Source organism: Callospermophilus lateralis, chromosome 3 (genome assembly GCF_048772815.1).
Source record: "Callospermophilus lateralis isolate mCalLat2 chromosome 3, mCalLat2.hap1, whole genome shotgun sequence".
Taxonomy (NCBI): Eukaryota; Metazoa; Chordata; class Mammalia; order Rodentia; family Sciuridae; genus Callospermophilus; species Callospermophilus lateralis.
In genome coordinates this window covers 178,103,744-178,131,502 of record NC_135307.1, presented here as the reverse complement: position 1 = coordinate 178,131,502, position 27,759 = coordinate 178,103,744, and the positions used below count along the sequence as shown (strand labels likewise).

The window sequence follows — 27,759 nt, the reverse complement described above, 5'->3', positions numbered from 1 at the left end:
CTTTTCTGACACTATGACTAACATCTCTAGCAGCTCCTGGTCTGTGTCTTTCATTCTAAAATTCCAAATTTTGCAAGAAAGAATCTGATTGGCCCAGATGGGGTTATTCACCTGCATCAATTAGTTGTGTCTGACAGATCATATAGTGGTGATTTGACTGCTAGGATTCCTGCTTGTATACTGGTGACCTGCCCAGACATTGGGGACATTGCTGTCATCTGAGCAGTAAGTCCAAGAGGTTCCTGCTGCACAAATACTTCACAAACAAAAAATAGGCACTTACTTCTAAATCCCTGTAGTGGCTTCCATAATTAATTATGAACAAATAACATAATAAGCCTTTTTTTTTTTTTTTGGTACTAGGGATTGAATCTAGGGGTGCTTAATCACTGAGCTACATCCCCAGCCCTTTTTATTTTTCACTTTGAGTCAGGGTCTCACTAAATTGCACCTACTGGCCTTGAACATGTGATCCTCCTTCCTCAGCCTCCCAAGTCATTGGGATTACAGGCATGTGCCACCATGCCCTCCTATTACAAGTCTTTAATTCCTAATTAAGAAAAAAAAAAAAAAAAGCCAGGAGCACTAGCACATGCCTGTAATCTACAAGTCAGGAAGCTGAAGCAGGAGGATCACAAGTTTGAGATCAGCCTTAGCAACTTAGAAGCCCTAAGCAACTTAGCAAGATCCTGTCTCAAAATAAAAAATCAAAAGGCCTGGGGACATAGCTCATTGGTAGAGCATCTGGCTTCCATTCTTTTTTTTTTTTTTTTTTAAGAGAGAATTTTTTAATATTTATTTTTCAGTTTTCGGTGAGCACAATATCTTTATTTTATTTTATTTTATGTGGTGCTGAGGATGGAACCCAGCGCCCCGCGCATGCCAGGCGAGCACGCTACCACTTGAGCCACATCCCCAGCCCCTGGCTTCCATTCTTATTGCCAAAAAGAAAAAGAAAATCAAAATCATTCTGGCTGAATTGAGTCAGATAAATTGAACTCAGGAGGGACTGCAGGCCTAGGGGTTCAGCCAAGAGCCACTGCCTCCATCCATGTGAGCTACTTAGCTACAGAATGGAGAACCACATAACCTACCACAATTGATGGGACATGGGAGGGAACAAAAGACAAAAAAACACAAGTCATCTTTCTTCATGAGTTCTGAGAAAGGGTGCCATTGGCAAGTATTGAAGTCTAGGAAGTTGTGTTCTTGGGAGTGGGGAAGATAATGAAAGATCATGGCTGTGATCTTAGTGGTGGTGCCCTTAAGATAACCTGACCTGAGCAACTGGATGCCTGGGAGAGCTGTGAAGGCTGAGGATAGAGTCTTACAATTTGTCCCTTCCAGCCTATAAAGCCATAAAAATAACTGAGATCCTTGAGGAAACAAAGATGAGCAGCAGGCCACCAGCAAGACCTGAGTCAGTGAGAAGATAAAAGTTCAGAAAGGGAACCTGGTAATATTTATTGAGCACTTACTGCCTCCTAACTTCCTAGATCTGTTTGGTAAGAGAAGTCCACTGCAGACAGCTGAAAACACAAAACAAGGGATTGGTTCTAAGGATGCGAATGTTCCCCAGAACCCCATGATGGGAGCAGCAGCCTGCCCCAGGAAGGGAAGGAATCTCACACTAGAAGCTTTTCTTTCACTTGCTTGGAGAGAACTTTCTCTCCATCTCTTATCTTTGCTCTTTTGTGTGCATTTTGGTTTTTCTTCCCATCCACTCTCTCTTCTTTCTTCCCCAAATTAGCTCTCTTTGACCTTGTTCATAGGGACCAGCACTCCCAAATTTAAAATTTTCTGCTTTCAGAAAACTAGCCAGAAAGATTAACACTCTTCACTCTTTTCTTTTTTTTTTTTTTTTTTTTATGGTACTGGGATTGAACTCTGGGGCACTCAGCAACTGAGCCACATCCCCAGCCCTATTTTGTATTTTATTTAGAGACAGGGTCTCACTGAGTTGCTTAGCACCTCACTTTTTGCAGAGGCTGGCTTTGAACTGGCAATCTTCCTGCCTCAGCCTCCCAAGCCATTGGGATTACAGGTGTGCGCCACCACACCAAACTGACACTCTTGGTCCCAATTCCAGATCCCTGTAAGTATCTATTTGGTTTTAGTGTCCACTTTTGGACAGATAAGTTGTGGCTGGGAGAACAAAATAACTCAGAAACAACACAGTTGTGAGGCTAGGGACTAGAGAAGTTTCCAGATAAGTAGGGTAGACAGTCCAGTAAGGTTTCCACAACATTCACATCAACATTATTTGTATGGTAGCTGCTCATATTCACTCCCTGAGATATGTCTCAATTCTCCCATACAGATGAGGAACTCAGACATAGGAAAATTGTATGATTCACCCAGGGTCATGTGGTAAGTGGCAGAGCCAGAACTCAAACCAACGGGCCATCGAGCTCCCCAAGCTCCCTTTGTTCCCTCTCTATCACTGCAGATTTTCCCAGCATAGCAAGGCAACTCTTCCTCTGTCAAATTGTAAACCAAAAGTCATTTCCTTTTCCAGGACAAGAAACTCAGAATGATATTAGACCTGGTAGTAGAGACAACTGGTTTAATAGAATTAGAATGCCTACACTAGAAATTATCTCTGGTTTAAAAAAATACTGAATAGTGGATACTAACATTTATTGAGGGCTACTAGGTTTGTTTGTTCAGTACTCAGCCACCTCCATAGAGCTAAGTAGTATTATATCTCATTCTACACATGAGGAATGGAGGTACAGGGAGGCTCAATAACTTTTTGTCAACTAAACAGCTAGTAAGAGGCAGAACCATGATCTGGGGTCTGGTCCAGAGTATAAACTCCTAGCTCCTTCACTGTCCTGCCACCAGTCCTAGGAGCCCAGAGCAGGGCCCAGAAAAGCCTGCTGCTGTCCTTGCCGGCCTGTGCCTCTGACCATCTCTGGCCTCAAGAGTTGGAACATTCTTGGCCCTCTAAAGTTCTTTACCTCTCCCTGCAGGACCTGGTACAAGAGGAGCCCCTGCGATCTCTATTCAGCCCCGTGCGCCAGGAGGTCTTTGTTACTATTGCTAACCTCAGGTGATACCCTCGTGCACTTTACACATACATCCTGGTTCCTTACTCAGGGTCAATGCCAGAGTCCACTGACATGTTTCATATTTTAACATTTGAAAACTGCTTAGATACTGGGAAGGAAGACAAACCCATGCTTTTTTATTTTTTCTAAATTTTTCTGTAGTTGTAGATGGACAGCATACGTTTATTTTTTTTGTTTGTTTATTTTTACGTGGTGCTACAGATCAAACCCAGTGCCTCACACATGCTAGGCAAGCGCTCTGCCACTGAGCCACAGCCACAGCCCCCCAGACCCATGCTTTTTTTTTTTTTTTTTTTTTTTTAAAGAAAGAGTGAGAGAGAGGAGAGAGGGAGAGAGAATTTTAATATTTATTTTTTAGTATTTGGCCAACACAACATCTTTGTCTGTATGTGGTGCTGAGGATCGAACCCGGGCCGCACGCATGCCAGGCGAGCGCACTAGTGCTTGAGCCACATCCCCAGCCCCAGACCCATGCTTTTGTATAAGAACTTTGATTTCATGTACACTACCATCCTTATCTGAAGGACCTAGTTGGAACCTTTTTAGAATTCAGCTTTGTCCAAAGTATATTCGGTGGAGAGTGACCCACAATACATGTTTCATGACTATAAATTCTAAGGTCTAAGAGGTTGTTGCAAGAGCTGCCTGATGTCTACCTGTCTTGGAGGTTTAATGCAGTGATTTAAATGATTAAAGGAGTGAAATGTCCTGTAGTTTAAAAAGTTTCCTCACAGGGTGCAGTGGCACACAACTGTAATCCCAGCAGTTCAGGAGGCTGAGACAGGAGGATTGTGAGTTCAGAGCCAGCCTCAGCAACAGCAAGATGCTAAGCAACTCAGTGAGACCCTGTCTCTAAATAAAATACAGAATAGGGCTGAGGATATGGCTCAGTAGTCTAGTGCCCCTGGGTTCAATCCCCAGTACCAAAAGGGAAAAAAAAAAGAGTTTCCTTGTTTTTGTTTTTGTGATACTGGGGATTGAACCCAGGGGTGCTCTACCACTGACCTACACCCCCAGATCGTTTTATTTCTGAGACAGGCTTTCATGAAGTCACTGAGGCTGACCTCAAACCTGTAATTCTCCTGTCTCAGCCAGGTTGCTGGGATTGCAGGCATGCACCACCATGCTCTGCTCCATGGTTAACTTAATTCAACTCACTATTCCCCAAACTAGTATTCATCAGAACATATTTTGGAAAGTGACATCTTGCTACAGTGACTGTAGCAGGCTTTACTCTTGTGGCTGAGCTGGAGGAAAGCCTAAAGGGATGTCACTCCAGTGACTTCTTGGGGGGAAGTTCATTTAAATAGACTGATGAACCAGGCCACTTATCTCTTCCATTTGAGATACACCTACCCAACTACCCTTTCCATTTTAGTTATTTTTTTAAAAAAATTTTAATTATAGATGGACATATTACCTTTATTTTATTTATTTTTTTGTGGTGCTAGGGATTGAACCCAGTGCCTCATGCATGTTAGGCAAGCACTCTACCACTGAGCTACAACCCTGGCCCATTATTTTGAATCCCTGTTTACCAAGATCAAAGCAAATGCTCTTCCCAACTTGCTCTTCCTAAACTTTCTTTTCTTAGTTACCACAACGTCCATTTGCTGTTTGGCTCTGAAGATCGAGCTGACTTGTTCCAGCTTATCATCAGAAGTATGATCACTCTGCCCCCACTAAAGACTCTTACCCAGCTGCAGGAAATCACTCCCAGTGGGCCCTACGACACAGAGGTAACTCAGGCTTTGCTTTAGTAACTTCCCATCAAGGGAAGTTACTAAAGGTCTCAGCCCTTTGAGAACATTCAGTTGTTTAAAACTAGCCAAAAACTATTTAATCAAGTCCAGTGAATAAAACAGTTGGTTGGATTAGATGATAGCTTGTCTTCCCTTAACTTTTTGTTCTTTCATTTTTTCCTTCACTCCTCCTTTATTTATTTTTTTTATTTCTTTATTTTTTTAAAATAAGGTGGAAGTGGGGCTAGGGTTGTAGCTTAGTAGAAGAGTACTTGCCTAGCATGAGTGAAGCACTGGGTTTGATCCTCAGCACCATATAAAGATAAATAAGTAAAATAAAGGTATGTGTACATCTGCAACTAAAAAAAAAAACAAAACAAAACAAAAAAATAAGGTGGGCATACTTGTGCACGTAATTTAGAGACATATTTGTGGACCACTGTGTGCTAAGCATTGTGATAGGCAATGGAAATACAAAGTGGAGCTTACATTCTAGTGCAGAGGTAAACCCTTGAAGGATAAGTGTGTCTACTGGCAAGTTAAGTGTTAGTTACAAAAAAAAAAGGCAGAGAAAGAGGAAGAAAGGTGCCATAGTTGAGAGGCACAGGGCTTTTTTACTTAGGGTGGTCAGGGAAAACCTTCCAGATAAGAGTGAGAATTGAAGGAGGAGAGAGGGGAGCCTCCTGGAAGGGGGAGGGTAAGTGTAAAGTCCATGATTTTCTTCTGTGGCTGCTACACTGACTGGTCAAGCAGTTACCTAAGAAGATTTATTCCTGTGTTTCAAGATGTCAGAAAGAGTCACCTGTATCTTGAGGACCCTGAAGTAGTTCCCCAGATGTAGTTAGAATCAGATAATCATAGTCCTAGTAATGCTGAGGCATCCATTTGAAATGAAGATTTATTCTGGTTCATCTCATGCCACAAACTGTCTACAGGTACTTTTACCTAGAATTTGCACCTTTGAGGAAAGTCTTACGTGTACAGAGCTTGGGGAACTTCATGGGGAGGGCGATCGCTGATCCTTTCCCTGTTCAGTGTCTCTATAGGCAAACGTTCCAGGCATTCTCCGAGATGCTCCAGATTTTGGTGGTAAAAGACCCACATTTGGAAAATCTTGACACCATTTTTCAGGTAAGTGAGGTGTGAGGGTGGAATGGGAAACTACTCCTATTCACTGGAGAAAGGGGTAGAAGAAGATGTGGGAGGGTATTGGTAGGAGGCATGTAGTAGCTGGGAGATCAGCTGTCAGTTCTGAGTCAGAGGCTTGGGTTCATCCTCACTGCCAGTCCTTGGTTGTAAGTCCTTGATTTAACTTCTGGAAGGAATTTTCTTTCTCAGAGTCTCATTTCTTTTTCTTGACATGGAGATAATAATTACTGTGAATATCGAATAAATGACCTTCAATACATGGTTTAAATGGTTGCCGTAAGTGTTCCTTAAATTATTATTCTTTCCTAGCATAGAATGGTTTCAGTCAGTGACCAGGGAAGAGAATCAGCCTCATGAGTTATTAAATAAGCAGCCTTCCCCCTAGGTGGGACTCAGAGGTCATAAGTGACTACCTGCTCCCACCTGTAGCTGTTCCAGTATATGCCAGTCCATTCGTAGTGTGCATTAACTGCAGTTGCTCTTTTGCCTCTCCAGGGATTGAACCCAGGAGTGCTTAACCAGTGAGCCACATTCCCAGCCCTTTTAAATTTTTTATTTGGAGACAGGGTCTCACTGAGTTGCTTAGGACCTTGCTAAGTTGCTGAGACTGGCTTTGAACTTGTGATTCTCCTTCCTTAGCCTCCAGACCAGCTGGGATTACAGGCATGTGCCACTATGCCCGACTTGATCTTTTTTTAAAGGTGCAGGTATCCCAGAAAGGAACTTCCCTTTAAGCTGTTATTAATCATGTGCGCCTAAGTACAGATGGGCATTTATCCTTGCCATAGCTGACTTTAACATTATTCTTATTCCTCCTCCATTTGTACATTAATCTACCTGTCAGATTGGGTTTCTCCCCTTTATCTAGTTGTACTATGTATTTTCTTGCCTTGAGAGCTTAATTCAAGCCATGTTTTCTACTCGAAAAGCCTCTTTATGAGCTCCTCTCGTGGCTAGGTCTTCTCCATTGAGTCCTTCCCTGACTTTTCAGGCAGATGCAACTTCTCCATTTCCAGAGTTCTTTACTAGCACATTATTAATTTTATTTCTTTCCAAAGCAGATTGGAAAGGGCTAAAGAAAGAGAAAAGTCAAATAATTAACTGAAGAATTAGGAGGCAGAGAGATAAGTCTAGGCAATCAGCCTGTGTAGAAGCCAGCCCTGCTGACCACAGGCTCCTCACTCTCGCTTGTCCTCACCCAGCTTCCTCTCCATCCTAAGCCAGTTTGGCATTTAGGGAGATATTTGCAAACATCAAAGTAATATGGGGTCTTCTCTTTCCACATTTTCCTCCAAAGAGAATAAAAGTGTTATCCCAGATATTCCTGATAAGCCACTTTGCCTCCCTTTATTTTTTGCAGCACTTGGACTCCTGGTTACAGTCACCAAAGAACCACGAGCGGAAGCGGGCGACAGCCAGCATGGCCCAGGTTCTGAAGTGCTTATCCAAACACCTCTGCCTGAAGGTGAGCAGCCCTGTGGTTGCAGAGGAAGAAGGACCCAAAGCCATCCTTCCACTGCCTGTTTCCCCAACTCTTAGGACTCCCGGCCTAGGGCCTGGGGCTCATGTGGTATCACAGTACTCAGCCCCTCTCTTAAAAGATGAGCAGCTGGAGGCCAGGTACTGTGTGTTAATCTTTGTATCTCCATTGCTGAGAAAGCAAGTTGGAATCTAATGATATAGTAATGCTTTTGAATGAATGAATGAATGAATGAATAAGTGTAATCTGAAAATGTCTGAGAGCCCACTATAGCCCCATGTCTGTGCAGATTGCTTTCATTTTTAAAAAATATATTTTTTAATTGTGGATGGACACGACACCTTTATTTTATTTATTTTTATATGGTGCTAAGGATCAAACCCAGTGCCTCACACATTTTAGGCAAGTGCTCTACCACCGAGCTACAGCCCCAGCCCTGTGCAGATTGCTTTTGAAGAAATGAAGTCCAGCAGGCCAATTCAAGTAAATAAATTTAAATACCTCGCACCATCTCAGAGCGAATGGTACTATGGTGCCTCTTTATAAATACTTGCCTTTCTCTTTATCAGTCTCTTACCTCTCAATTGTTCTGAATCCTCCTCTGTAACTTCTAAAAAGAATTTCCCCAAACTAAACTTTTCCCTGGATCTATTCCATTCTTCTTCTACAAACCTCTCTTTTTCCTTCACTGAGCAGGTCTTTTAGCCACTGAAGCTGCTCCCATTCTCCTCTCATCATTTCTAGAAACTGTGTAATAAGGCCTGGGAATTGGAAGATAATTTGGTGGGATAGTAAGGTTGGGTCCTTACACCAGAATTTTCCTTATTGAAGTTGTTCTCAATATAGATGTTCTAACAGTTGTGTTTAAAAGCATTCCACCATCTTTCTTATTTTTCACATGGAAAATATATAAAAACTTTCTATCTCCTTATTGAAGTAAATTTGGCCCTTTAAACTACTTTACTTCCTTTTTTTTTCTTTTCAGTGACGGAAGACAAGTAACATCTGGTATCACTGACCACCTACAATTCCAATAACAACAATGCATTCTTCTTTCTATATTCCTCAACCTCTATTTAGCTACAGATTAAAGAAGAGGAGAGTTTCAGACAACTCCCTCCTGTACACATAATCTCTCTCTAGACCCTAGCATTTTTTTTCCCCTAGAGAGTTGTTAATATAGGAATATTTATCCTAGGTGCCTTGTGGGGGTCTATGAACATCCAGAAGTAGTACCAGAATTTTTCGTGGTGTAACCTTCTAGATTTTTTAGAAAATTTCTATAGCTTTTTTTTTTTTTTGAGAGAGAGAGAGAGAGAATTTTTTAATATTTATTTTTTAGTTATCGGCAGACACAACATCTTTGTGTATGTGGTGCTGAGGATCAAACCCGGGCCGCACACATGCCAGACGAGCACTCTACTGCTTGAGCCACATCCCCAGCCCAATATAGCTTTTCTTATATGGAGTTGTAATTTATATAGAAAATAAAATCTACCCCATTTATAGTTTAATGAGTTTAGGCAAATGTAAGTTCTCTGATTCCATAACTCTTTTCATATTCTCAAAGAAACCTAAAGAATAAATGTAGGGGTCAAGGACATAACTCAGTGGTAGGCCACTTGCCTAGCATCCTTAAGCCCTGGGTTTGATCAATAGTACCATCAAAAAGAAAAAAAAAAGGAAAGAAAAATAAAGATAAAGAATTTAAAAGGTTGGGCATGTTGTTGGTATGTGCCTGGAGTTCTAGCTCCTCATGAAGCTGAGGCAAGAGGATTACAAGTTCAAGGCCAGCCTGGCAACACAGTAAGACCCTCTCTCAAAAAAGCAAAATGCAGGGCTGGGGTTGTGGCTCAGTGGTAGAGTACTTGCCTAGCACATGCGAGGCCCTGGGTTTGATCCTTAGCACAACATAAAAAATAAGTAAATAAAATAAAGATATTGTGTCCAACTACAACTAAAAAATAAATATTTTTAAAAAAGCAAAATGCAATCAAAAACAGAATAAGAAAGAGAATATTAAAGAAGGACTTAGTGACCAGACTAGGCACATAATTCTCCAGTGATTTTTTTGTGTGTGTGATAATAAACTTTGGAATTTTTTAAAAAAATATTTTATTTATTCTAATTAGTTATATATGACAGCAGAATGCAATTCAATCCATATTACACAAATAGAGCACAATTTTTTATGTCTCTCGTTGAAAACAAAGTAAAGTTGCACCATTCGTGTTTTCATACCTGTACTTATGATAATAAGGTCCATCTCATTCCACTATCTTTCCTTCCCCTCCCTCCCCTTTCCCTATCTAAAGTCCCTCTGTTCCTCCCATGCTCCGCCACCCATCCCCATTATGAATTAGCATCCTGATTTCAGAGAAGAAATTAGGCATTTGGTTTTTTGGGATTGGCTTATTTCACTTAGCATTACATTCTACTTTGGAGTTTTTTAATGTTGAGAATATCAACATACTCATCATAGAAAAAATTTTTAAATGTTATTTTAAAAGTAGAAGGAATAAAAATTACTAGTTTGTTGTTGTCATCATTTAGAGATAGACACCCTTAATATTTTTATTTATTCCTTCCAAGTACTTTTTGTGCATGAGTACTAGGGTGAAGGATTCCATTTTAGTTCCATCTAATTTATTCCCTCTCTGTAGCCAGAATTCTCTTCTTGAGACTCAGTCACTCTTTTCCTTGTTTTGTTTGCTTGGATTGCTTTGTGGTGCTGGAGAGGTGAGAGATTGAAAAAAGAGAAAGGCAAGGATTTGGAAAGAGGTCCCACAGTACCCGGGCCTGGTGCATGCTGGGCCGCCACATCCCTAGCCCTTGTTTTGTTTCTGTTTGTTTTTCCCAGTTGTGTGTTCTTTATTTTTTCTTCTTCTTTCCCCATGGACTCTTATGATCCAGTGATTTGCAGCTATTGTTAGAACACAAGGTCTTGTGTGATCTAGCTCCTGCCTCCCCCTGATCAACTGGTCTGTAGCTTACATCTTTGCACAGGTGTTGCTTTGTTTACTCTAAACAGACTCTAGAGGTTGATGTTCATAATATTTTGTTTTTTAAAAAAATATTTTTAATTGTAAATGGACACAGTACCTTTATTTTATTTATTTTTATGTGGTGCTGTGGATCAAACCCAGTGTCTCACACGTGTTAGGCTAGCACTCTACCACTGAGTTACAGCCTCAGCCCCACAATATTTCTTGTCTTATTTTTGAAGAGCTGCAGAAGAAATTTATTTCTGCCTCAATCTGGGGAAAAATTGTGCTGCATCTGCATGTCTGTTTGCTTTTTATACACAGAGGGAATCAAATTAATACAGGACATTGTGTGCACCTCTACATTAGCCACAATACGAGAAAGTTCAGAGCCTAGCTCTGTGGCCTACCTCAAGCAAATGATAACATGAATTCTGCCTGCTAACTAAATTCTTGATTTCATTAATATTTTCTGCTTTAATTTTAATTTTTACTATTTTTTTCACTATTTTAAATTACATTTCTTTTTATAGTATGATTTTTACCAGCAGCCATTATTTTTTCCATAATAATGTAGAGTGTCAATAAACAATTTTTTTTTTGTACAGGGTATTGAATCCAGGGGGCATTTAAACACTGAGCCACATCCCCAGCCCTTTTTTGTATTTTATTTAGAAAGAGGGTCTTTCTGAGTTGCTTAAGGCCTCACCAAGTTACTGAGGCTGGCTTTGAACTTGTGATCCTCCTGTTTCAGCCTCCCAAGCCACTGGGATTATAGGCGTGTGCCAGTGTACCCAGCCTCAATAAGAAAATTTTAAAAATAGCATTAAATGCTATATCTCACTTTGCATCCACCATTTTGCTCATCAGAATAGCATGTTTTCCAGTATTATAAATTCCTCAGCTAGTTGATTTGTAATGGTTGCATTCCTAGAATGCCTGTACCATAATTCTCTTTAGCATTATTGAGCAATTATTTCCCAAAATGTGATCTTGAAAAATAGTGCTACAAGGAACATCTTTATGCACAAAACATCTTCATGGGCTGGGGATGTGGCTCCAGCGGTAGCGCCCTCGCCTGGCATGCGTGCGGCTGGGGTTCGATCCTCAGCACCACATACAAACAAAGATGTGTGTCCGCCGAAAATTAAAATATATATATATATAATATATATATATATATATATATATATATATATATATATATATATATTATATATATTAAAATTCTCTCTCTCTGGGGCTGGGGATGTGGCTCAAGCGGTAGCGCGCTCGCCTGGCATGCGTGCGGCCCGGGTTCGATGCTCAGCACCACATACAGACAAAGATGTTGTGTCCGCCAAAAGCTAAAAAATAAATATTAAAAAAAAAAATTCTCTCTCTCTTTAAAGAAAAAAAATCTTCATTTTTCAGATTGTTTACTTAGATTATAATTGGCCTATTTAATGCCATCTACTGGTGCTGTTGTATCTATCCAGGTTAAATGTTAACTCTTCAGAGAACTAAAGGCTGAATATGATCTTTGAGCTTCTCTTGAGTTGGAGATAGAAGTGGGATTGCTTCTCAACAACCTAAATTTAAGGCACTAAATACACCTGTATTCTGATGGCATTTTTCTTTTTCCTTTTCAATTAGCCTCCATTGCGATTCCAAAGACTTGGACACCTAGTGGCTGTGATGGCGTTGTTGTGTGGGGACCCACTGCAAGTTGTGGCAGAGGAGGCTGCCGAGGGCACACACTACCTGCTGCATATCACCCTGCGGATGAAGTGTAAGGCAGTGCTGGGGGCAGCCAGGCTGCAACCCAATTCTCTAGTGCAGCATTGCATCAACCCTCCTGTGCCCTCCTTCCCCTTGTTCTAGAAAGCTTTTTCACTGTAGTTCATACAGAGAAAGGTACACAGTCTATAGACAGAGATGACACAATGTTAACTCAATCATTAGAATCATAACTCTGGATCATTATCATCCATCTGCGTGGCCATGGAGTGGTTGATTTGTTCATAAGTGGGAGAGGTTCCTGCCATCTTTGGGTCCTTCATTCATTTATTTTTCCCACAAATGTTTATTTATTACTTTTTCAGGATCCCACAGTAACTAGAACACAAACAGTCCCAATCCTTATATTACACAAAACCTAGTGGGGGCTCTAGGCAGAGTCAGTGAATAACTGTTATTATCAATAAAGGTAACTGTCATGAAGGGAAATTGCAGGAACCATAAGTAAGAATCAAATCTAGCTGTGGGGCTCAGAAAAGTCCTCTCTAAAGATAATCTGAAGGATAAAGAATAATTATGCAGAGGTTGAGGTAAGAGCATATCAGGCAGCACATTGAGACTTCCTATAGATAAATTTTCAGGTCACACTAAAGCTTGAAAGATAAGGCACCACAAGGACTGTTGGCAGACTCAATAATCAGCACAAATAGCCGGAAGTGGTGGCACATGCCAGTAATCCCAGCATCTCAGGAGACTGAGATCGGAGCAAGTTGTAAACCTGTATCAGCAATTTAACAAGAAACTTAGTGAGACCCTGTCTCAAAATAAAAAATAAAAGGGGCTGAATGTAACCCAGTGGTAGAGCACCCCTGGGTTCAGTCCCTAGCACACACACACACACACACACACACAAAAAAAAAAAAAAAAAAAAAAGAACTAGACTAATAAAGACTTCCGATATTGGAATTGCCAATTTTTTTTTTGGGGGGGGGGCTGTGCACACCTGTAATCTAGCGGCTCTGGATGTGAGGCAGGAGGATCACAAGTTCAAAGCTAGCCTTAGCAATTTAGCAAGGTCCTGTCTCTAAATAAAATATTAAAAAGGGCTGGAGATGTGGCTCAGTAGTAAAGTGTTCCTTGGTTCAATCCCTTGTACAAAAAAGGAAAAAAAAAATCTTTTCTTGGGACCTAAGCTTCAAAGGAGACCCTTCAAAATTCCTCACCAATGGTGAAACATAGTAGCATGCCCTATCTGAACTCATAAATCACTCAAAAACTCTGCTCTTACAAAAAGCCCTTTTCTTTTTCCTTTGGCCCTTTTTATTTATTGCTATACAAGGAAGGGCAAGCAAATCAGCCTTCAGATTGGCACATGCCCCACCCCTAGGCATTTTTCATTTTTGTTCAGTGAGATCTTGGAATCCAAAGTAGAGATGCACCCAACGTGTAAAATCTAGAATAAAGAAAGAATCCAAAGAGTAATAATATTTCATACTTTCTTCTTAGATGTTACTCATGACAAGAAAAACCACCAAAATTTGAGAAAAGCATTGAAAAGGTGTCGTGACTTCCTGGAGCTCTACAATATTAAACGGTTCTACCGTTATCCCTTCAAAATTGCCCAGGTAATCAGAATGGCAACTTGAAGTGTTGGCCAAGAAGAAAAGTGACCAGAGGTCTTGTTTCTTTGTACATGATTTCCATTTTACTGTGTGAAATGGTAAAAACCACTTTGGAAAAAGTTCTGGTATTTTCTTATAAAACTAAACATACCAGCTGCTTGGGGAACATGTTCTCTTAACATCCCATAGTTTGGAGAGGAGACATCATGTTTCTAACTCTTATATACCTGTCCTCTTAGTTTAGTGGTGCAGGTCAACCTGTCAGTGAGGCCAGTATCACTGTTTTAAAGTAGGACAGAAGAAACTAGACACCTGAGAAATTTTCAGGAAGCAGGTTTATTGACTGTGGTTGGTTCAGAGGGCTATTGCCTAAATTATTCTCTGGACCAAGATTTTAGAAATTCTTTGAACCTTTTATCCAGTGGGAGGGGTTTGGAGGATTTACATAAAAGCAATTTTTTTTTCTTTGAGTTCTCAGAAAGTGATTTTTGTTCCATCCTGTAGACCAGACAGTGGTTTCATAAGTTTATTTGTTTGTTTCTGCAAACCTGGCATTTATAAAAAGAGGAAACTACCAATCACAATGCTTTCTGTAGAAGTTTTTATTTTTGTTTTTTGTTTTTCCTGGCATCCTGTGTAAAAAGCTTTCTGAGAAGAAAAGGAACCTATATGTAACAATATGGTGGGGGTTTCTGCTTAGTAAGGGTCTTCTGGGGGAGGGGTCTCTGGCCTGCTTCAGTTTGGATTTCTCTTAGGACTAGTTCTGCCTCCACATATTGCCAGCTGCTTACACATGTGAATCTTTGTCACAAGAAGGAGCTGCAAGGGCGTGGTTGAGTCAGTGAACCACACACTTGTTAATTAATGCAGGTATTCATTATTGTAAGAACAAATATTTATGCATCCAATGTGCCTACCAGGTATGTTAGGAATTAGGGAAAAAAGAAAACAGATCTTACTCATTTAGGGTCAAAGGTATCAGGTAATTTAATCTCTTGTGCATCCATTCCTCTTTTATACAATGGGGATCTGAAAAAGTTGGGATGACTCAGTTGCTGTGAGGGTTGAATGAAATACAGTGTGGAACATGCTTGGCTTATGGCCTGTCGCATAGTAAGTGTCCAGTAGCTGGTTCCTTGTGTGATCAAGTGAAGGACTTTACATACTGTCCAGGCAATGAGAAGTTCAGTGTCTCCTGGTGGGGCATTTTAGTTGGCCTGGGACACTATCAGCTGTCAGACCTTAGGGCTTTTCTTTAGTTCTGCTCCTAGGAAGTGTCACTTTCTGAGGATCTCCAAATAAAGCTGCTTTATAAAAGCCAGAGCAGTAAAAGTCCTGCACTGACACTAGCTGTAGATATTTGGGTCACATTTGGGTCATTTCTCATTTTTGTAAACAAGATGGAAGTAAACAGTCTGGTACATCTTTGTACATTTCTCTGATTGTTAACTTAGAATCCTGTCTTTGTTCTTGGTCTGTCATACCATATTTACTGGAAGTTCATTTTTTCCTAAATTATTTCAGGTTTTTGAAGTTTTCCTCAATTCAGATGAACTCTGCCAGTTCATAATGACCACATTGGATGGTCTCAAAAATCTGAGACATCCCTACACCCAGCAGGCAGCAGGAGAGTTGCTAATGACTTTGGTGAAAAATGCAGAGTCCCGATTTGAGAAGGTAAAAGTTCAGTGGTGTGAAACACCAGCAAAACCTCTCCACTTCTACAGCTCCAAGATCTCTTCTGTGCCTGTTTAACTGCAAACAACTGCTGGTGCAGACAGGATCAAAGCCTTAATCCATTTGCTTACAAATATTCCTTCATTCATTAAGCATATTCTAAACAATACCTGTGTCAAAACTAGGTGGGGGAGCCCAGCACTGTAATGCATGCCTGTAATCCCAGTGGCTCAGGAGGCTGAAGTAGGAAGATTATGAGTTCAAAGCCTCAGCAAAAGCTAGGCACTAAGCAACTCAGTGAGATCCTGTCTCTAAATAAAATACACAAAAATAGAGCAGAGGATGTGGCTCAGTGGTTGAGTGCCCCCAAGTTCAGTCCCCAGTACCCCCACCCTCACCTCCCCACAAAATAAAACTACTCAGAGAGATTTTTAAAATTAAGGTGTGGTCCAGAAAAGGATTTTTCTGGGGAGATAAAATTTAATTGCTCTTATGTAATTAAAAAAAATCCATAAGTGACCTTAGAAAAAGGCAGACTTAGCCTAAAATCAAGAGAATTTATCTAGATGTATCTAAAGTTGATACATCAAGAAATAAGAAAATAAGGAAAAAGAAATCATCTACATCATCTAAAATACAGAAGAACATAATGAAAGTGATAAAAGCAGCTGTCTCTGGAGGGTAGACATGGGAAATAGGGAGGAAAGACACAAGGGACCACTGGAGTTTTAGATTGTATGCATGTTGTGCTTTGATAAAAGGAAAAAATAGAGACTAGGGGATAGCTCAGTGGTAGAGTACTTGCCTAGCATGTACGAAGCCTTAGTTTCAAGCCCTCCACACCACAAAAATAAAATAATAAAACAATTTTAAAATGATGAAAACCTATATTTTAACCTATTAACCAATGAAATCACAAGTTTTCAATTCCATGAATATTTCAACACAATTGATACATGTGCATTAAGATAGGTTGGAAATCAATCTACAGCTTATGTATAGTATTATGTTATAATTATTATAATTTTACTCTTATTATTAATATTAAATACATAATATGTTACATAATTATATGTAACATATTTAAGTTTTTATAGGTGTTCCTCAGCTGGAATGATGGGACAAAATTCCTCAGAGGCACAAAGAGCAGTCTGAGGAAGCAGGGAGAGATGGCACTAGGATCATGAAGGTGCTCTCAGTGGCAAATTGAAGACCCACTGTGGAGACTTCACCAGAGGATGTATTATCCTGGAGAAGTCTGAACACAGCATAATTTCTGGGACTCAACAGTGTTCAGGCAAAGACCCAAGGACTTTTCCATCTTTCTGTTTTTCCCGTTCATGTGGTCATAAGGTGGTCACAGTGATGTCAGACTTCATGAGCAGGTTAAGACTATCCAGAAAGAAGAAACATGCTGCTTTCCTCTTTGTCCCTTATTTAGCGAGGAAAATCTTTCATAAAAGCCCCGGATAGATTTTTTCCCTCATGTTTCAATGGCCAGAACTGCATCATATGCCCATCCTACACCAGTTTCTGGTGACTGGTGATGGAGGTGACAGCCATCTGGTGCAAGGTTGTTGAGGACAGCCTCTCTGAGGACCTGACAGTTCCACAGAGACCTGAAGTCAGGGGTCTGGATGGGAAGAGTAGTCCTGCTTCCTTGACCTGGATGGACAGACATATCTGAGAGGAAGGTGGGTAAGAACCCCTGCCATAATCAGTCAGAGTGGAAAAAAACAGCTTTCTTGCAACACGTATCTTAGTTTTATTATAAAACCAATATGAAATCACTGAGAGAAAATTAGAAAAAAATAGATAAGCAAAAAGTAAAATTAATATCCAATTAATATCCTATCACTCAGACACACTAATAACATTGTATATGCAGCCTTACAAATTCTTACATACAGATATACTTTAAATAGTTTTGATTTTAAACTTTTTCATAAGATTATTTTGTTTCAAAGTCACTTCCTAGCTACCTTTCAGAAATGGCCACAGTACCCCAGTAACCATCAGTATCCCACAAGGTTAAGGTCTCAGTGATATTAGTAATTTCTTTTTTTTTTCAGGTACCAGAAATTATGGGAATTATATGTGCCCGGCTATCCATAATCAGCCAGCCTAGAGTCCGACAACAAGTCATAAGTACTGTGAGTTTGTTTATCTCCAGGCCCAAGTACACAGATATAGTACTTAGCCACCTTCTGTGTCATCCAATACCATATGACAGGTAACAGCACCCTGTACAGCCTCCACACTAAATTGGGGTATGTAGCATATCATAAGTATTTTGAAACTGGGGTTGCCCTCAAAAATCTAAGGATTCTCTTGTAGAGAAGGTAAGATATAGACAGTTACCTGGGAGATAAATCAGACTATAATGCATAAATGTAAGATAATTTCAAAAAAGCCAGAATGAAGAGCATTCTATAATTAGATTGGACTCTACAAAAAAGGTTAATGTCAAAACTGGGTGTGGGGCTGGGGATGTGGCTCAAGCGGTAGCGCACTCGCCTGGCATGCGTGCGGCCCGGGTTCGATGCTCAGCACCACATACAAACAAAGATGTTGTGTCCGCCAAAAGCTAAAAAATAAATATTAAAATATTTAAAAAAAAAAAACTGGGTGTGGTGGTGTATGCTTGTAATCCTAGCAACTTGGGGCCTGAGGCAAAAGGATCACAAGTTCAAAGCCACCTCAGTAATATAGTGAATCCCTAAGCAACTTAGTGAGACTCTGTCTCAAAATAAAAAATAAAAAGGGCTTGGGATGTGGCTCAGTGGTTAAATGCCCCTGGGTTTGATCCCCTGTACTCCCCCCCCAAAAAAAGTTAATGTCATGAAAGAAAAAAATGATAGAGGCACCATTCTAGATAAAAAGATACTAAAGCAACATAACCCAATGTATTATATGACCTTGATTGGATCCTGGATCAAAAACAAAAGCCATAAAAGAAAATTTGGAGAAAATGTAAATATGGCCTCTACACTAGATTAGTAAATTAATATAATTTGCTTAGGTGTGAAATGATATTATGGTTAAGTGGAATTATGTGCTTTCTGTCAGAAGATAGAGTCTGAAATTATTGAAGGATGAAAAATGATGTTGGCAATTCACTTACAGAATGATTTCACCCCAAAATAAGTAAGTAAATAAATAGATACTTTTAAAGAAGGTATAAATATATACATAGAGAAAAATTCAATTATAGAGATAAATAGACAAAATAGGTTTTTGAGCTGGACAGTTTTCTATTAGAGGCACCTGGCAGTTTCCAAAGATGCCCACAAGCAGGGAATCACGATCAGCTATTTATTTTTGTTTGTTTGTTTGGCTTTTGCTTTTTTGTTGTTGTTCTTATAGTGCAGGGGATTCAACCCAGGCCTGCACACTCTAAGCCAACCCTCTACCACAGAGCTCCCTCTTTTTTATTTTATTTATTTATTTATTTGTTTGTTTGTTTGTTTTTGGTGCTGGGGATTGAACCCAGGGCCTTATGCATGTGAGGCAAGCACTCTACCAACTGAGCTATATCCCCAGACCTCTTTTTATTTTTTTTTAGTCCTTTTTCTCTTCTTTTCTCTTCCTTTTTTTTTTTTTTTTTTGTATCAGGGATTGAACCCAGGGGGCTTAACCTCTAAGCCACCTCCCCAACCCATTTTATTTTTTATTTTGAGACAGGGTTTTGCTAAGATGCTTAGGGCCTCTCTAAGTTGCTGAGGCTGGCCTTGAACTTGTGATTCTCCTGCTTTAGCCTCCCAAGTGTCTGGGATTACAGGCATGTGTCACTATACCCAGCTATCCCTCCATATTTTTAACAAATTCCCCAGATGATATTTTTTCCACATTAACTTCTGTGAATCATTGGCTTAAAGACTGTGTTTTCTAATTTAGACGCACTCATAGCACTCTTAGAAATGTGCAGTGAACCAAAAGCATTTGAGAGCAATTCTTTCACAAGAAATAGTTTCTCAAAGCATTTTATTTAGTTTTTCAGTAATTCAGAGAAAATATCATACTGTGAGTAAACAAAGGAATTTCTTAACATCTTCCCAGGATGAACATTCATATTCTACCATCTACTTATTTTCTCAGCCATGAGGCTTTTCATTATCCCCATTTCCTTTCTAGTCTTCCCTTCAGGAGTCTTTAGGACCTTGATGCTTTGTTATTCAGAGAGTAGAATTACTAAAGTAGGGAGTGAAATGTTTAGATAGTCTCCAATGCTCTCAAGTTTTAAAAGAGTCTCATGTAGGTAGTTGGAAGAGCATACTTGAAAAAACCCTGTCTGTAGTACAAAAATGCCTAGATAGATTCTAAAAATAGGTGAAGAATGGATTGGGTCAAGGGGGCCTGTAGTTTAATGACAGAGTGGGTTGCCTAGCATGTCCAAGGCCCTGGGTTTGATCCGTAGCACCAGAAAAAGGTTAAAAAAAAAAAAAAAAGTTTAAAAGCATGAGTAACTCCCTTTAAAAGCGAGAGTAATCTCTCTCCCATCACTTGCACAATGTTTATATAACTCAGGCCCTATAATAATAAAGAATTTTTTTTATAAGTTGAGGTCTCTGTATTGTGCAGGATGGCCATAGCTGTAATTTCAAATTGGTAATCTTTTTGAAAATTATTACATATTACTTTTCCTTAAGAAAAGATTTCTGGGCTGGGGATGTGGCTCAAGCGGTAGCGCGCTCGCCTGGCATGCGTGCGGCCCGGGTTCGATCCTCAGCACCACATACAAACAAAGATGTTGTATCTGCCGATAACTAAAAAATAAATATTAAAAATTCTCTCTCTCTCTCTCTCCTCTCTCACGCTTTCTTTAAAAAAAAAAGAAAGAAAGAAAAGATTTCTTCTGGGCTGGGGTTGTGGCTCAGTGGTAGTGCACTTGCCTAGCATGTATGAGGCTCTGGGTTAGATTCTCAGCACCACATATAAATAAATAAATGAAATAAAGGTCCATCAACAGCTAAAAAATATAAAAAAAAAAAAAATTTATGGTGTAAGACTGGAAGACTCCTCACCACACAACACAGATCACCAAAGAGGTTCCCACTTTATTACCAAAGGCTGTGTGTTTATATAGGACTAAGGAGAGGTAGCAGGGCTGAGGTAGATAACAGGTCGCCCTTTTGTTTATTGGCAAGCTCTTCCATTTGTCAGTTCTGGAGCCCAAGAAGTTAATTCTTATTGGGGCTAAGGCTTCCCACCAGCAGGGTTTGAACATTGGCGCCAGCGGGAACGTTTCGTGCCAGTGAAAGAAAGAGGAGAAAGAGGGTCGTTAGACACCATGTTAGGGTTTTTCTCGTGGGTGCTGCTGCCGTTATATGTTTTTCCCAACATCTGGGGCTAGGGTTGTGGCTCGGTGGTAGAGCACTCGCCTAGCATGTGCAAGGTGCTGGGTTTGATCCTCAGCACCACATAAAAAAAATAAGAAGGTTCAGGAAAGTGGCTAAACTAAAAAAAATAATAATAAAATAAAAAAAGATTTCTTCTAAGTAGGATCAAAGCTTTATTTTAGGGCTTGACCTTAGCCAATTTGAGGACCACAGACTGTATTGAATAGATGTGCCTTTGAATATCTGTCATTGTGCTAGGTCCTTAGGGATCTCTAGAAGGGCGGACATAATCTCTTCCTTCAGATAGACACACACATAGAGAACTGACAATGGCACATGTGAGACTGAGGCAACCTCTAGAAAGGAGAAGAGTGTCATGGGGCCAGGCATGGTGGTGCACTCTGTAATCCCAGCAATTTGGAAGTCTGAGGCAAGATCACAAATGCAAGGTCAGACTCAGCAACTTAGCAAGACCCTAAGCAACTTAGCAAGACTCTGTCTCAAGATTCTAAAAAATTTTAAAAAGGGCTGGAATGTAGCTCAGTAATAAAGCACCCCTGGTTTCAATCTCTAGTACCAAACAAACAAACAAAAAAAGGGTTATGGAAACTCTCATGAGAGACATGGTGAAGAAGTAGCAAAGATACACAGAAGAGGTGACACTGGAGCTGGACCTTGAAGGGGTGATGGGCAGAGGAGAATTTGGGGAAGGGTCTTCCGGTTTAAGAAAATGCTATAAGCAAAGGTAGAGGTTTTCAAAGTCCACAGTTTGTTTGGCAAAGGTGAATGGTGCAGGTGGCTAGAGCCCAGAGTATGTGATGGGGGGGACATAGAGGTACTGAAAGTTAGGTGAGGACCAGTTTATGAATGGCCTTGAAGTCTGTGCCCAGGCAAAGGGAACTTGATTCAATCAAACCCTGGAAGTTACCTATTATGTACTCAGATGCCTTTGATGTACTGAGGAAGTAAGCAGAGAGGAAACCGTCTTATAGATTGGATCCCAGAAACTCCAGAAAGATGGTAGTCATGATAGGTCTGGGATAAGCCACTTTCCTGAACCTTCTTATTCTGGGGTTTCTAGGTATCTGACTGAGTTGTGGAGAACCCTGGAGGCAGAGCTGCCCAGCACAACCTGGATCCTGTGGAGACTCCTGAGGAAGCTGCAGAAATGCCATATGGTGCCCACCCAGGAGAAGATGGCTTATGTGGCTGTTGCTGTAAGTCACTGAGCTCTTCCCCACTAACTTGTGCCCACCAGGCTTCCCTCCAGGGTGACCAACCTCACTCAGAGAATGTTATTTTTAGTCCCTCTCACAGATGGTTTTTGTCATCCATTTTATATCTACAGTGCCTCTACCCAGGTTAATATGGAGAGAGCTGGGAGAGTGTAGGAATTGGTATGGTTTAATATATTTAAAACATTCCTGCTTCAATCTTTTTTTAAAAAATTTATCTTTAAAAATATTTATCATTATAGTGAAAGAGTAATACAACTTTGTGAAAATTGTTAAATAATATGAAAGTGTATAAAATAGAAAGCTTGGGCTGGGGTATAGCTCAGTGATAGTGGTAGTACCTAGCATGAGTGAGGCCTTGGGTTCTATCCCCAGCACCTCAATAAATAGATAGTCAGATGAAAAAGAAAGCAAAGGTCCCCTTGAGCAGTGGTTAACAAGGATTGATGGTAAATATTCTAGGCTCTTCAGACCACATAATAGTCTCTATAGTCTATATAGTCTTTGTCTTTTTTAAAATAATAATCCTTTTAAAAATATAAAATCTTGAACCAGGTACTTTGGTATGCACCTGAAATCCTAGCTGCTCTGAAAGCTGAGGCAGGAGCCCAGGAGTTCAAAGCAAAACTGGGGAGCCTAGGAGTTCTAAGCAAAATTGGGCTACATAGTGAAATCCTGTCTCAAAAATAAAAGCGGGGAGGCAGATAGTGCACTAATGTTTTATTATCCTAGGGACTCAAGAAGCTGAGACAGGAGGATTGCAAGTTCAAGTTGAGCCTCAGCAACTTAGAGAGGCCCTAAGGGACTCAGCAAGACCTGTCTTAAAATAAAAAAATTTATAATGGGCTGGAGATGTGTGGTTAAGTGACCCTGGGTTAAATTTCTGGTTCCAAAAAAAAGGTAAAACTATTCTTGGCTCATGTCTGTGCCATTTCCCTAAAAATAAACTTTCTAGAACTATTTATACATATTTAAACATTTTTATGTATATTTGATAAACTTTTTCCCCATTTTTTCCTTTAAATATATGTTACTTTTTAAAGTGTTTCATGTTCACAGCAAAATTGAGCAAAAAGTACAGAGTTCCCCAAAATCCCTGGCTTCTACACATGCATAGCTTCCCTTCTTTTAGCATATACTTTTTACTACATTTCCTCCCCTACCAGTTTTTACCTTTCTCTGATCTAAATTATCATTATGACTTTTTGCTTTCATAATTCAACATTTGTAATCTGCTATTGTCTTTTCTTTTCTTTTCTCTCTTCTTATGGACTTATGCCTTTTTAAAAATTCCTATATGTCATTTTGGTATAGTATTAGAAGTTAGGACAGATAAATGTATATATTGTATCATATAATCAGTCAATAAAATTATATATATGTACATATATATTAATATGATCATATTACACACACTGATGACTTTTTAAAAAAAATTAACAATGTATGAACTACTCCTATCCTTTTCTGACTGGATAGCCATTTTTTCTTTTTTATTTTTTTTATTGGTGCATTATAGTTGTACATAATGATGGGATTTGTTGTCAGATATTTGTACATGATTATAAAATAACAATATAATTTGGCTGATATCATTCTCCAGTGTTTCCCCTTTCCTTCCCTTTCTCCCTTTCCCTGGTTCCCATCCTCTACTCTACAGATTAATTTTCATGAGACCCCCTTCCTTCCACCTTTCTCTTCCTTTTTCTTCTCTAGCTTCCACTAGAAAATGTATGACCCTTGACCTTTTGAGTATGGTTTATTTCACTTAACATGATGGTCTCTAGTTCCGTTTTCCTGCAAATGTCATATTTTATATTTCTTTAAGGATGAATAGATAAATGTCTGCTAAGTCCATTTGATTTATAATATCTTTCAGGTCCAAAGAGTCTTTCCTGAGTTTATGTCTGAATAACCTATATATTGGTGAGAGATGTGTGTTGAAATGATTCAGTATTATTGTACTGGGATTTATCTGAGTTTTAATTTATGTAATTAGGTGCACCAATGTTTGGGGCATCAATATTTACTGTCATTTTATCTTCTTGTTGGATTGTTCTCTTTATCAGTATGAAATGACCTTTGTCTCTCTGATTATTTTTGTTTGGAAGTCTGCTTTGTTTGATATGGGAGTAGCTATTCCTGCATGTTTTCTGGCCTCATTATTGCATGGTATATAAATTTCCATCCTTTTACTTTCAACCTGTGTGACTGCCTTTGCTTGTAAAGTGAGTCTCTTGCAAACAGCATATAGTTGGGTCTTGTTTTTCAATCCATTCTACCAGCCCTATGTCTTTTAATTGGAGAATTGAGACCGTGTATATTCATTACTATTATAGAGAGAGGTTTACTAATTCCTGTCACTTTAATTTATTTCTTTTCTTTTCTTTTTTTTTCAAAGAGAGAGAGAGAATTTTTTTAATGTATTTTTTTTTAAAGAGAGAGAGAGTTTTAATATTTATTTTTTAGTTTTCGGCGGGCACAACATCTTTGTTTGTATGTGGTGCTGAGGATCGAACCCGGGCAGCACGCATGCATGCATGCCAGGCGAGCACACTACCGCTTGAGCCACATCCCCAGCCCACTTTAATTTATTTCTAATATCTAATTTGGTCATGTTTCTCATTTGCTTAGCTACTCTTCAAATGAAATTTTTAAACTCTGGGATGTTTTCAATTTCTTCTGCATGGAGTACTTAAGTAGTGTTGGCTTATTAGTCATGAATTCTTTTAGTTTCTGCTTATCTTAGAAGGTTTTTATTTCCACTTCGATTTTTTTAAAAATTTTTTTTTAAGTTGTTGATACCTTTATTTTATTTATACCTTTATTTTATTTATTTGTATGTGGTGCTGAGCATTGAACCCAGTGCTTCATGCATGCTAGGCAAGCGCTCTCCCCACTGAGTCACAACCCCAGCCCCTCCACTTCGAATTCTGAATGATAATTTTCCTGAATGTAGCAATCTTGGTTGACAGTTATTTTCTTTCCAAACTTGGAACCCATCATTCCAAGCCATCCTGGCTTTCAAAGTTTGTGCTGAGAAATTGGAAGTAGTTCTTATTGGCTTGCCTCAAAAATGGGACCTGATGTTTTTCTCTTGAGGCTTTTAAAATTCTATTCTTGTTCTGTATATTAGGCATTTTAATTATAGTGTGTTGGGCTGGGGATGTGGCTCAAGCGGTAGCGCGCTCGCCTGGTATGCTTGCAGCTGAGGTTCGATCCTCAGCACCACATACAAACAAAGATGTTGTGTCCACCAAAAACTAAAAAAAAAATAAATATTAAAATTCTCTCTCTCTCTCTCTCTCTCTCTCTCTTAAAAAAAAGACATTGATGAACTTTCATTTAAAAAAATAATAATAAAATAATTATAGTGTGTCATGGAGAGGTTCTTTTTTATCTTCTCTGTTTGGATCCTCAGTGCTTCCTTTATCTGGATGTCCATCTCATTCTCAAGGTTGAAATTTTTCTGTTATTATTTACCTGAAGAGGTTATCCATTTCATTAGCCTGTATCTTATGACCCTCTTCAATTCCAATGATTCTTTTAAAAAAATATTTTTCAATGTAGTTGTACCTTTATTTTATTTATTTGTTTATTTTTATGTGGTACTGAGGATCGGGCCCAGGGCCTCGCATGTACTACTAGACAAGCACTGTTTCACTGAGCCAAAACCCCAGCCCCTCCAATGATTCTTTTTTTTTTTTAATATTTATTTTTAGATGTAATTGGACACATGTCTTTATTTTATTTATTTATTTTTATGTGGTGCTGAGGCTCGAACCCAGGGCCTTGCACGTGCTAGGCAAGCGCTCTACTGCTGAGCCACAACCCCAGCCCCCTCCAATGATTCTTTTTTTTTTTTCCTTCCAATGATTCTTAACTTTGATTTCTTAATGTCCCAGAGTTCTTGTATATTCTGATCATGATTACATATTTTCTATTCTTTAATAATGTCTGAATGTTCAAGGCCAGCCACTTTGTCTTCAAGCTCCGAGATTCTCTTCTCAGTATGGACTACTCTAATAGAGAGACTTTCAACTGAACATTCTATTTATTGTGTCTTTCATTTCCAAAATTTGTTTGGCTCCTCTTCAATATTTCTAGCTCTTTATTTAATTTCTCTGATTTCCTTAATTCATTCAGTTGTTTTCCTGTGTCCTCTTGAATTCTTTTGAATTCTTTATCTGCTATTTCATCCACTTCAATATCTTTGGGTCAGTTGCTGGTGAATTATGAACTTTAAGAGATATAATGTCACCTTGTTTTTTAATTTTTTTCATATTTCTTATATTCCTGTGTTGAGTTTTATGCGTCTGTTAGAATGGATTTCTCTTCCAATCTATTCGTGGGACCCTTCATCGTAGGTGTGGTATCCACAACCTTTGATTTAATTCTGTCTGTTTTTGCTGTAGGAGTAGAGGTCCATTAGGGGACTTGGGGGCCCAGGTGCTACTTGAGGGCCCATTCCCTCAATTAAAGTTAAAGTATAGCTGAAGTTTGAGTGTGGCTAATTTATGTGTAGAGCAAGGTGCACTGTCTTTTGACTGAGTTTAGTTCAGCAGCAAAGTCTGTATCTTTTGAACTTGTAGTGTCCCTGTAACTTCCCAGCACCTCACAGACTAAAGGGAAACAAACAATAGCAACAACCAATGCAGACAAATACAGCATTAAAATAAATACTTGGTACCTCTCTGACATCTACCACACTAATTACCACAAAACCAGGAATGGTGGAGTCAGCAGTTGCCAATAGTAAAAGTAATAAATAACCATGAACTAGATCTGGCATTAAAGTAAACAGCAGGTGCCAACCATATCATTTACGGCAGTATTTAATTGCAACAACCTGAATGTCAGATGGAGCTTTGCAACAACCTGAATGGTCAGATGAAGTTCTATAAACCAAATAGTTCTAAAAGATGGTAAAAATACAGTTCCTTAAGAGAAAATAAAATGTGATAGGAAAGTATAAGAAAGTTTAGGATATTCAAAATGTGAACAGAGAGCCGGGCATGGTGGCACATGCCTATAATTCTGGCGGCTAGGGAGGCTAAGGCAGGAGGATCACGAGTTCAAAGCCAGCCTCAGCAAAAGCAAGGTGCTAAGCAACTCAGTGAGTTGAAACACAAAATAGAGCTGGGCATGTGCCCCTGAGTTCAATCCCCAGTACAAAAAAAAAGAGAATGCAGAAGAGATGCAGCAAGTGATGATTATAAAGGAGGAGGAAAAAAAATAACAAAAATAAAGTAAAAAGAGAGAGAGAGAACAAGAGAATTTGTCTGTTAGTGGGAGAAGAAAGAAGATAAAAACAAAAATAAACCAAAAACCCTAGCCTTCAAAAGACATGGCAAAGAAAGATAACTAATGTAAAAAAAAAATGAGGGAAAAAAGCAGCATATATGTGTATGTATATATGTCCATAAAACACTCAGCACAGCAAGAACACCCAGAAAAGATTCTTTTTTAAAAATATTTTTTTAGTTTTCAATGGAGCTTTATTTTATTTATTGATATGCGGTGCTGAGAATCGAACCCAGTGCCTCACACATGCTAGGCAAGCGCTCTACCACTGAGCCACAATCCCAGCCCCCAGAAAAGATTCTTAATGAAATATTAAAGAATCATCTCGGGCTGGGGATGTGGCTCAAGCGGTAGCGCGCTCGCCTGGCATGCGTGCGGCCCGGGTTCAATCCTCAGCACCACATACAAACAAAGATGTTGTGTCCGCCGAAAAC

General features: G+C 39.4%; 1 protein-coding gene across 3 annotated transcripts in view; it reads left to right on the top strand.

Annotated features, from left to right (window-relative positions):
• The window catches only part of Mroh8 (maestro heat like repeat family member 8), a 61,413-nt gene that overhangs the window by 17,197 nt on the left and 16,457 nt on the right, over positions 1-27,759 (top strand). For all 3 annotated transcript variants that reach the window (XM_076851823.1, XM_076851824.1, XM_076851822.1), the window contains exons 5-13: positions 2,976-3,055; positions 4,669-4,813; positions 5,852-5,947; positions 7,326-7,430; positions 12,065-12,200; positions 13,655-13,773; positions 15,295-15,447; positions 17,520-17,680; positions 21,868-22,003. In XM_076851823.1, the coding sequence (XP_076707938.1) occupies positions 2,976-3,055; positions 4,669-4,813; positions 5,852-5,947; positions 7,326-7,430; positions 12,065-12,200; positions 13,655-13,773; positions 15,295-15,447; positions 17,520-17,680; positions 21,868-22,003 (1,131 nt within the window). The remainder of the gene's footprint in view (positions 1-2,975; positions 3,056-4,668; positions 4,814-5,851; positions 5,948-7,325; positions 7,431-12,064; positions 12,201-13,654; positions 13,774-15,294; positions 15,448-17,519; positions 17,681-21,867; positions 22,004-27,759) is intronic.